Source organism: Nerophis ophidion, linkage group LG09 (assembly GCF_033978795.1).
Source record: "Nerophis ophidion isolate RoL-2023_Sa linkage group LG09, RoL_Noph_v1.0, whole genome shotgun sequence".
In the NCBI taxonomy this organism is placed as follows: Eukaryota; Metazoa; Chordata; class Actinopteri; order Syngnathiformes; family Syngnathidae; genus Nerophis; species Nerophis ophidion.
This window is the reverse complement of record NC_084619.1, coordinates 15014004-15026060: the sequence shown is the minus strand read 5'-3', so window position 1 is coordinate 15026060 and position 12057 is coordinate 15014004. Positions and strand designations below refer to the sequence as shown.

Sequence of the window (12057 nt, the reverse complement as noted above, 5' to 3'; positions counted from 1 at the left end):
CAACCGCCACCCGCCCGAATCTAATTAAAATCTATTTTTTCGTCATGTCAACCGCCCGACCCACGGTTTATCCGTGGACTCCGCGGATGAGACCGCAAACCGCACATCTTTACTATATATACATGTAACAGCCACAGAAACTTTTATAAAAATCCCCTAACGAGCAGGTAAACTTGCGAAAAAGGCTTGTAGGGATGATACTGTGGTTCTTAACCTGGGTTCAATCAAAGCCTAGGGGTTCGGTGAGTCGGCCTCAGGGGTTCGGCGGAGGTCAAAACACACCCGACTCATCGTGTAAATACAAACTTCTCCCAATTGGAGTATACGGCAACAGCTGACTGATTTGCAGGTGTGTAATTTGTTGTGAGTTTATGAACTGTGTTGCTTTTGTTGTTCGAACAAGGTGATGTTCACGGTTCATTTTGTGCACCAGTAAAAAAAAAAAAAAAAACATGGTAACACTTTAGTATGGGGAACATATTCACCATTAATCAGTTTCTTTTTGACAAACAAATTAGTAACATAGTGGCTCTTAATTAGTCATTATTAAGTACTTATTAATGCCTTATTTGGTATGGCCTTATTATAACCCTAACCCTCTAACCCTGACCCTAACCAAATAACTCCAAATTAAGTCTTTATTACTTAGAATGTTTCCCTAGTGTTGAATTAACTCTAAATTAAGTCTTTATTACGTAGAATATGTTTCCCTAGTGTTCAAATAACTCTAAATTAAGTATTTATTATTTAGAATATGTTCCGCGACCCCAAAAGGGAATAAGCGGTAGAAAATAGATGGATGGATGTTTCCCTAGTGTTCAAATAACTCCAAATTAAGTCTTTGTTACTTAGAATATGTTATTCATACTAAAGTGTTCCCAAAAACATATAACTTTGTCTTGAATTTGAAAAACATTTTATTTTTCACTAAAGAAGGGTTCGGTGAATGCGCAAATGAAAGTGGTGGGGTTCGGTAACTCCAATGAGGTTAAGAACCACTGTTATAACCCCTGTGTTTTTTCTTGTCCTAATGTGAAAAAAAAAAAAAAAAATAAATAAATAAATAAATATATATATATATATATATATATATATACATACACACACACACACACACACACACACATACCCCTGCAGCTATCTAACTTTATGGTGTTAACTTGTTCAATAAATAAAAAAAATATTGCAATCTTCCAGTACTGGCAGAGAACTGATGGACATACAGTAAGGAGTTTTAGGTCTAAAAACATCAAACACTGACTGACAAGAGTAAGCTTCTTGCAACAACATAAGATGCTCTTGAGGTAAATACAAAAAAATAGCCATGGCTCACGTGAGTTTAGGTTTATTCTCTAAAAAGGAGGTATTTAAAAAAATACATCAAATAAAATACATCATCATGTGTTTTGTACTTTGGTGGATGGGTCAAGTTGTATGTATAAATAAAAACTTAAGCAGTGCTACAGGTACCCTTACCATTTTTACACAAAATGAGTTAATGTATCATTATTATTGATATATTATTTTTTATACAAAAGGCAATTTTTCAAATTTTCCCAATTTATACACAAGATGTTATAAGTTGTTTGTTATTAAAGGTCCATTGAGTGTAAACTAATATCAAGTCAACAATGTGGTAAAACCTACTTTTCTCTTACCACTTTCTCTTGTCCTATTTTTGAACAACTATAAATGAATGCGGGCAATTACAGCCTCTCCAATCACCGCTGACATTTTTCTCCCCATCATATTAATAGTTTAGGTAACATTTACAGTACTATACACCAGTGGTTCTCAAATGGGGGTACGCGTACCCCTGGGGGTACTTGAAGGTATGCCAAGGGGTACGTGAGATTTTTTTTAAATATTCTACAAATAGCAACAATTCAAAAATCCTTTATAAATACATTTATTGAATAATACTTCAAAAAAATATGAATGTAAGTTCATAAACTGTGAAAAGAACTGCAACAATGCAATATTCAGTGTTGATAGCTAGATTTTTTTGTGGACATGTTCCATAAATACTGATGTTAAAATGTATTTTTTTTTGTGAAGAAATGTTTAGAATTAAGTTGATGAATCCAGATGGATCTCTATTACAATCCCCAAAGAGGGAACTTTAAGTTGATGATTACTTCTATGTGTATAAATCTTTATTTATAATTGAATCACTTGTTTATTTTTCAACAAATTTTGAGTTATTTTTATATCTTTTTTTCCAAATAGTTCAGGAAAGACCACTACAAATGATCAATATTTTGCACTGTAATACAATTTAATCAATCAGAAACTGATGACATAGTGCTGTATTTTACTTCTTTATCTATTTTTTTCAACCAAAAATGCTTTGCTCTGATTAGGGGGTACTTGAATTAAAAAAATGTTCACAGGGGGTACATCACTGAAAGATGGTTAAGAACCACTGCTATACACAATGGAACAAGATCATTTGGTATAGCTGGCTTCTAAGGTTTGTGACATTTCTAAATGTATATTATATAGATAGTTGAAAAAAACAACAGGAAAACGATCAAAAATAATACAATTAAGCAGGGGAGTACAAACATTTATCACGGATGGCTGCATATTGAGAAATGAAAGAATGCAGGAGGCCAGTTTGATACATTTTGTGCACATTATGTGCCTGCAGGGCAGCCATTTTGTGCCAGGCAGCACATCCATTGAGGGTGGCCTGATCGATCTCTGGTGCTCATTCAGTCAGTTTTGCTGTCAATAGCGACTGTGCTACTTTGTGCGTTTTAAGTGTATTTTAGCCTTTTTACAAATGTTTTATTGTTTTGCCTACTCGATATTAGTCCAAAGAAAGCAATGGGCAAGCGATGCGTGATTTGATATAATCAGGACGTATCCACAGCATTGTTAACACTTATTCCCTCTCCTTTCTGCTGCACGCGATAAAGATTGAGGGACAAGTTCAAGTGGATTTTATTTTTTTAATCTTAATCATTGTAGCGACCTGGCTGTTTAAGTCAAGGGTTTGGTGATTTCAAACCAGCAGGCAGGGCAGTTTCATAAAAAGTACAATTTAGCGTTTATTTTGTCTTTATTATTAAACAGAGGCCCCCATATGTTTTCTGATATACAGTACTGCATAGCACTTGATATAGTATTTAAAGGGTGCAAAATTTTGCTAAAAATAATGTATTGGTTGGAACCCGTAATTCATGTTTACATTATTTCTTATGTAGGCATTTGCTTCCATATATAAACTTTTTTTTTATTTACGAACCCTGTTCAAGAACCAGTTAAGTTTGTACATTGAGTTTTCCACTGTACCTCATTAATGATGAATTAATTCAATTGTCAGAACATGACAAGGACAAAAAAAACAAGAAAAACTCTGCTATAAAATAACATAATGTGCTTATTTTTATATTAACACTGTCAATGAAAAAATGTATTTGAATCAACCTTTAAAGGCCTACTGAAACCCACTACTAGCGACCACGCAGTCTGATAGTTTATACATCAAGGATGAAATATTAACATTGCAACACATGCCAATACGGCCTTTTTAGTTTACTAAATTGCAATTTTATATTTGCGCGGAGTTTCCTGTTGAAAATGTCGCGGAAGGATGACGCTTATGATGACGCGTGTTTGTGACGATATTGGTTGGAGGAGACATATTAGCGCAGCACCACTTGCGGCTAAAAGTAGTCTCTTTTCATCGCGCAATTACACAGTATTTTGGACATCTGTATTGCTGAATCTTTTGCAATCTCTTCAATTAATAATGGAGAAGTCAAAGTAGAAAGATGGAGGTGGGAAGCTTTTAGCCTTTAGCCACACAAACACACGGTGTTTCCTTGTTTAAAATTCCCAGAGGTGAAGCTTTACTATGGATCAGAGCGGTCAAGCGAACATGGATCCCGACCACATGTCAACCGGCAGTTTTCGGTGAGAAATCTGTGGTAATAAGTCCCCTCTTACCGGAGATCAGCGAAGCTTCTGTCCTGCTGCAGCTGCGTGGTTTCCCTCAACACTTCTCTCAACACACCCGTCAACACACCCCTCCGACTATCAGGTACTATTTAACACTAGCGACACAATAGGCAGATAAGGGATTTCCCAGAATTATCCTAGTAAATGTGTCTAAAAACATCTGAATCGCTCTCACTGCAATCGCCTATTTTTTTTTCTCTAGTCCTTCACTCTAAATTTCCTCATCCACAAATCTTTCATCCTCGCTCAAATTAATGGGGAAATTGTCGCTTTCTCGGTCCGAATAGCTCTCGCTGCTGGAGGCTCACATTATAAACAATGTGAGGAGCCCTACAACCAATGACGTCACGCGCACATCGTCTGCTACTTCCGGTAAAGGCAAGGCTTTGTTATTAGCGACCAAAAGTTGCAAACTTTATGGTCAATGTTCTCTACTAAATCCTTTCAGCAAAAATATGGCAATATCGCGAAATGATCAAGTAGGACACATAGAATGGACCTGCTATCCCCTTTTAAATAAGAAAATCTCATTTCAGTAGGCCTTTAAAGAAAAACAATTTGGATGTGTGTAGAAAAAAACCTGAAATGTGCAGCAACAATGCACATTAACAGCAGGGTTTATTCAGCCCCAAACCTGAAGTCAGGCTGTGTAGCCTTTTTTTGCATTTTGAAAAGAATTGCAGGCTTTAATGCTGTCGGATCTGAATAGCAGTCTCAATAGAGCTGGTATTTAAGTGACTGCCTTTTGAAATGAGTCACCCCCTTTCTCTTCTTGGACTCTGCTCTGAAGGAGTTTGACCCCTTTGAAAGCTGCCAAAAATCCCACATACACATTTAATACAAATACAATACATCACAGGTTTCAATGTGTCAAAAAGAGGCCACTTTGAATTCAAAGTCTATGATGCACTTATAGTCCGGGTTTAACAGCACCATCAAAAACCTACAGAAGATCAAGCAGGGCTGCAACATGTCATTTGTAAGTACTGCATATAGGTCAGTGGAAGCGTGCAAAGTTTCCCAGCATCATCAAGGACCGAGAGCAGCCCTCCAAGAACATTCAGATATCAGGCGTGGCATACACAAATATCAAATAGCAGGTCCGCCAGGACTCTTAACAGCTTCACAGCTCGAGATGTGAGGATTCTATATAAATCTTGTCCCCTGACTGAACCATGAACCTCTCCTGTGGTCGGATTTCTGCCCCCGTTACATTTAGTTGTCTTTGCTCTCGTTATTTGCAGACAGTTTACTTACAAAATGCAGGATATTATATAAATTAATCATCACTGCCAGTGCTTTGTCTGAGTTGTGCATTAATTAAAGTTAAAGTACCAATGATTGTCACACACACACACTAGGTGTGGCGAAATTATTCTTTACATTTGACCCATCACCTTTGATCACCTCCTGAGAGGTGAGGGGAGCAGTGGGCAGCAGCAGTGGCCGCGCCCGTGGCCTTTAAGGCCACAATGCTATATTGTAGATTACAAAGTATTTTAAAAGGGCTACTCTTCACATTGCCTTTTCTTATTTGTTTTATTTATAAAAATCCACACAATTTAACATAAAAAATAATATTTTCACTGTTTTGATATGCTTTGCCATAGCTAACTTCTAGAAGATGTAATTTTAAACGTCTAACCATGAAAAAATAAAAAAAAACAGTAAATGTACTTTATCGGTCACTGTAAATTTATAAAAAGAACGATGCTGCATAAAACGGCATTTCAGGATTATATGCCGCCACCTTTTTTTCCACGCTGTGAACCCTGTGGTTTATACAATGCTGGGGCTAATTTATGGATTTTTTCCGGGTTCACAAGCTTTACATGCCACCGATAAATTTGGCCTTATCACATTAGATAGGGGGTCAGCAACTTGCGGCTCTTTAGCGCCGCCCTAGTGGCTCCCTGGACCTACTTCAGAGATGTATGAAAATGGAATAAATGTTTTAATATATTTTCTGTAGGACAACAAACATGACATGAACCTTCCTAATTGTTTGAAATCCCACTGTTTATGTCATACATGCTACACTGATGAGAGTATTTGGCAAGCACCGTTTTGTCTGACTAATTTCAGCGGTCCTTGAACTCATCGTAGTTTGTTTACATGTACAACTTTCTCCGATGCTGCCACAGAAAGACGTGTTTTATGCCACTCCTTCTTTGTCTGATTTTGTCCACCAAAAGTTTTATGCTGTGTGACAATGCACAAAGGTGAGCTTTGTTGATTTTATTGATTTGCTGGAGTGCTAATCAGGCATATTTGCATGACTGCAAGCTAATCGATGCTAACGTGCTATTTAGGCTAGCTGTATGTACATATTGCATCAATATGCCTCGTTTGTAGGTATATTTGAGATCATTTCATTTCCTTTACTTATGCCCTCTGTGTAATTTACATTTGAATGTGTCATGACAGATTATCTGTATGTAATATTGGCTGCATTTCTCATAGTTGTTTGAGTGCCATGTTGTTCCAGACCACAGGAAACAAGACCTTGCTTGCCAAAGATTGCAATAACTCTATTAAATGAAGACAGCCTGTCATTCCCTTTAACTTCGACACACACATTTATACCTTTGGCCATTCTGAGCCGGTAATTTCCAGAAGTTATATCATCCTGTGAGAAGCCTCCATTTTTACAAATAATTTCTAATGTTGCAAAAATGTGTAGAACAAAAAGTTAAAATATAACAATTCTGTCAACGAAGCTTTGCGTCACCCTGCGACACATAGTCATTTTGATAGTAGGCTAATATATCTAATATAGACACTTACATCATGTGTTGCCTTCATTATATCACTTGGATTGATTGATTGAAACTTATTAGTAGATTGCACAGTTCAGTACATATTCCGTACAATTGACCACTAAATGGTAACACCTGAATACGTTTTTCAACTTGTTTAAGTTAATCAATTCATGGTAACTTATATAAAGCTTTTAATTTTTTATGGCTCCAGGCAGATTTTTTTTGTATTTTTGGTCCAATACGACTCTTTCAACATTTTAGGTTGCCAACTCTTGCATTAGACCAATAAAATTGCCAAACGGGTCAAAGTGGACCAATGAAATTATTCACATTAAATCAAAAGACGCTCACACAGTCATTCAGTCGTCCACTTAGCACGTTATGCACTCACCCTCATCCTGGCGAAGACACGGCAGAGGTGATTAACTCTGGCCATCAAAAAAAGGATACCAAGCTGCCAAAAGCCCGGACTGCTAAGCGCAGAAAAAGACGACACAACCCAAGAGGCGACCGTCTCGAGACGAAAGTGAAAACGAAAACGAGGCTGAGAAAACCCTGAGTGCCCTCAACTCTGACACCGAAAAAGATGAACCCATGAGAAGGCGAAGACAGTGTTCAAGCGTCTGTGTATATATTTCATGTTTAAATGTGTACACTTAGACATGTGCGACCAATATGTGCACACAATAACATTTTTCCAAACATTAAAGGGATGCGGCTTATATTTTGGTGAGGCCTATATTCCAAAATGACGTTAAATATCATTATGAACACAGCATGATATTATGATTGACGTTTATTTCGACAAGTGATGCGTGAAACATCGGGTGCAAAACACAAAAACGCAAGTTTGTAAAGTCCCTGCAAAGTGGAGCAACACATGCAGACCAACTCCATGGTAACTTGTATCGTTTTATATTCCCAGCAGGATGCTTGATGTCGTGATACAGTTCACAAGTTTGCACTTATGATGTCAAAACATTTCTTTGTGATTATGTTTTTTCAATTCATAGGTGACAAACTCAGGTCGTTATGATCCGTTGCCCAGAAACCTTTTTTTTTTCTGTTAGTTTTGACTAGCTCGGTTCTGTTTTTTGCATCCCTGGGTTTGTGTTTCAGTTGCCATGACTGCAGATTCGTTTCACCTGCCTCTGATTAGTGTTCGGGATGCTCACCTGCTCCTGGGCACTAATCAGAGAGCTATTTATTCCAGTTTCTTTCCACAGTCAGTCTGGTTTGCATCACGCAACAGCTAAAGACAATAATAGTTTTTTGATTCCTGTTTATACGCAAGATCCAGCGCTAGCCTCCTTAGTTTTGCCTCCCGTGCTATCGGCTAACTTTTGTTTCTTCCTGCATGATTTATGCAAATAAATCATTCAAAGTTGTCCGTCTGCATCCTGGAAGAATGACCTGCACATAACCATGCAACCAACAAAATATATTTTCAAACATTCCAAACATAAATTTTTGATCAAATAATAATGTATACTTAAATATATGCCTGTGCACTGTAGAAATCCCAATAGATTTTACGGAACCGTCAAAAAACAAACAAAACTGATGTACTATTTTTCTATTTACTACACTGTAAGAACAACAACCATATGTATCTTACCGTAAAAAAAAAAAAAAGAGTGGTACTGCTTTTCCATTTACAGTAAAATGGTGCAGAAAACCCAATATTTTTCTAGCAACTGAGCTATCAGTTTTACACTGTAAAGTCTACATTTTTTCTTTGTTTTTAAGTGCGAATTAAAAAAATATAAATGCATCGGCAATTGTGTAATATTTTACTGTACATATAACCAAACCTGATAGGTACCAATCGTATATATGGAAACACTGGTAACTGTGCTTTCTATAGGATGTGTAGACAATTTCAAAGAGTATATGTGTAGGCAATTTTAAAGTGTGTATATATATATATATATATATATATATGTATATATATATATATGGTAACACTTTAGTATGGGGAACATATTCACCATTAATTAGTTGCTTCTTAACATGAAAATTAGTAACATAGTGGCTCTTAATTTGTCAATATTAAGTACTTATTAAAGCCTTATTCTGTATGTACCATAAGCATAACCCCAACCCTAACCCTAACCCCAACCCCAACCCCAACCGTAACCAAATAACTCTAAATAAGGTCTTTGTTACTTAGAATATGTTCCCCATACTAAAGTGTTACCATATACACACATATACATATACATATACAATGAAATTATTCACATTAAATCAAAAGACACTCACACAGTCATTCAGTTGTCCACTTAGCACTCACCCTCATCCTGGCGAAGACACGGCAAAGGTGATTAACTCTGGCCATCAAAAAAAGGATATTTATTGCTGTTTGCATTTATTTATTAGATGCCTTTTACTGCATATGTACAATCACTGTTTTTAATATGACTGTGATAATACCTTTTACTATTTTCATTATTTATAATTATACTGTATTTTGTTTGTTTTATGCGCTGTTCGTGATTGTATGTCCACTTGGACTTGGAGTCTGTAATAAAATGTTGATGATGAAGTTGGATGAATAATATGTGGAGAATCCTCATGCCTTTATATTCATACATTTTTCACTGTTACAAACTATAACTGCTATGTGGCCCGCAACAACAAAAACATTGACACCCCTTATTAAGCTTAAACTATCGATTTTTATCTGCTTTTGCTGGAGCATTTCGTTCCATTCCTAACGATGCAGAAGCACCTCTTCAAACGGCAAACAATAAGACTCTGCTATTACAAGTCTGACGCGTGCACCCACTGAGTCATCGGTCACAGCAGCACGTGTGTCCAGGACGGCGATACACAGGCCTTAGAAACAGCCGAGCTATTTTCAGTTTCTCTTTAACCGGTAATCTTCGAGGAAAAAAAAAAACATTTCACAATATCTGAGCTCAGTGCATGAGCAAACATCCTTAAAGTAATTTTGCTGCTGATGAGGGTGCCTGGCAGTTACATGGAATGGGAAATCATAAAAGGTGGTTATGATCGAAACAAACATTCCACAAAATAACTGGAAAGAAAACATTGGGTTAACTGATGATGATCATACAATATAAGACACATTCCGATGCAACACATTTCCTGTCATTTCATCCTTCCAAAAAAATAAAATGAAATAATACATTCAAGAATCTGCGGCTAACACTACCTGGACAAGCGGCAGTGTTATTGCAAACCCTTGATTCTCTTAAAGGGCCGCTGCAGTGTGTTCCGTATGGTGAGACACATGTTCTTGTTCGCACCTGCGACCCTTGACCGCATGTTACAGAGCAAGAGCTCCACTGGGACCACTCCTCTGCACTTGATTCACCTGTATGGGAGAAGGGTGACACTCGTTAAATGCAGCAGTATGGTCTGGGGGGCACGGCTCAGGTGGGCAGTCACATGGGGAGGAGCCAAAATCAGCCGGCGGCGTCTTCGGGACTTAACAGGTGCTCTAAATTACGATTCTGCGGTCCCAACACATGTGTGCAAAGATCACAGAAATGTCGGGTTGGGGGAAAAAAAATTGACATCAGACATTGTTGCATTCTATAACGTTTGATTCAAAGCATTTCAGCGAAACAAAAATATGTGGGAAAAAGCAAGGGGGGAGGGGGGCAGCATGGATAAATAACACTTTATAAGAACATGGCGACATGCAAGAAGGATGACGTTTGGAGGGAAATAAAATGACAGGATGGATATTGTGATGGGCGTTAGTTCGGAAAAGAAAGAATGGAACATGGATTCCCTTTGCACTGCAGCAAAACTTTGTAGCTCAGTCGGACGATATTCAGAAGTGGCTCCACATTGACTTAATAAAAAAAAAAAAAAAAAAAAAAAAAGGGTAACACTTTAGTATGGGGAAAATATTCACCATTAATTAATTGCTTATTAAAGTAAAAAATAATTTATAGTTATTTGGACACTAGGAGAATACAGTGGGGCAAAAAAGTATTTAGTCAGCCACCGATTGTGCAAGTTCTCCCACTTAAAATGAGTACAGAGGTCTGTAATTTTCATCATAGGTACACTGTGAGAGACAGAATGTGAAAAAAAAAATCCAGGAATTCACATTGTAGGAATTTTAAAGAATTTATTTGTAAATTATGGTGGAAAATAAGTATTTGGTCAACCATTCAAATCTCTCACTGATGGAAGTGGGTTTTGGTTCAAAATCTCACGATACATGGCCCCATTCATTCTTTCCTTAACACGGATCAATCGTCCTGTCCCCTTAGCAGAAAAACAGCCCCAAAGCATGATGTTTCCACCCCCATGCTTCACAGTAGGTGTGGTGTTCTTGGGATGCAACTCAGTATTCTTCTTCCTCCAAACACGACGAGTTGAGTTTATACCAAAATGGATACATGGATGATACAGCAGATGATTGGGAGAATGTCATGTGGTCAGATGAAACCAAAATGGAACTTTTTTATAAACTCAACTCGTCGTGTTTGGAGGAAGAAGAATACTGAGTTGCATCCCAAGAACACCACACCTACTGTGAAGCATGGGGGTGGAAACATCATGCTTTGGGGCTGTTTTTCTGCTAAGGGGACAGGACGATTGATCCGTGTTAAGGAAAGAATGAATGGGGCCAGTATCGTGAGATTTTGAGCCAAAAACTCCTTCCATCAGTGAGAGCTTTGAATGGCTGACCAAATACTTATTTTGCACCATAATTTACAAATTTATTTAAAATTCCTACAATTTGAATTCCTGGATTTTTTTTCCACATTCTGTCTCTCACAGTTGAAGTGTACCTATGATGAAAATTACAGACCTCTGTCATCATTTTAAGTGGGAGAACTTGCACAATCGGTGGCTGACTAAATACGTTTTTGCCCCACTGTATATAAGCGTTGGAGTTAGGGTTACTAATAAGCAATAATTCTGATGTTATTGAGGGAAGACTCTTAGTTAATGGCTTACTGGTTGTATAATAAAGCTATGCAGAATAAGACATTAATAAGTACTTAATAATGACTCATTAAGAGCCAATAAGTTACTAATTTGCATATTAGCAAGCAACTAATTAATGGTGAATATGTGTTCCCCATACTAAAGTGTTACCAAAAAAAAGGACATATTTAACTAGTAAAAGGTCAATTATTAGCAATTAAAATTTGAATTGTGCTTTGCTTTAGACTTTTTTTATTTAGCTTCCTGCGGGGTTTTGTTGCAAACAGGCTGGATTCGTATTCGAAATCTAACCTGATTTGAATCAATTTGACTTAATATTAATCAACAAGAACAGTCAATGACCCAATTTGGACACAAACCTAAAAAAAACACACAAAAAAAAAAT

At 37.1% G+C, this 12057-nt stretch overlaps 1 protein-coding gene across 9 annotated transcripts in view; it reads right to left on the bottom strand.

The window, feature by feature from the left end:
- adgrb3 (adhesion G protein-coupled receptor B3) overlaps positions 1-12057 on the bottom strand; it is a 418594-nt gene that overhangs the window by 204506 nt on the left and 202031 nt on the right. For 8 of the 9 annotated variants that reach the window (XM_061910386.1, XM_061910388.1, XM_061910390.1 and 5 more), the window contains one exon: positions 9913-10074. The exons of the other annotated variant lie outside the window; for it this stretch is intronic. In XM_061910386.1, coding sequence (XP_061766370.1) covers positions 9913-10074 — 162 coding nt within the window. The remainder of the gene's footprint in view (positions 1-9912; positions 10075-12057) is intronic. 9 annotated transcript variants of the gene reach the window in all.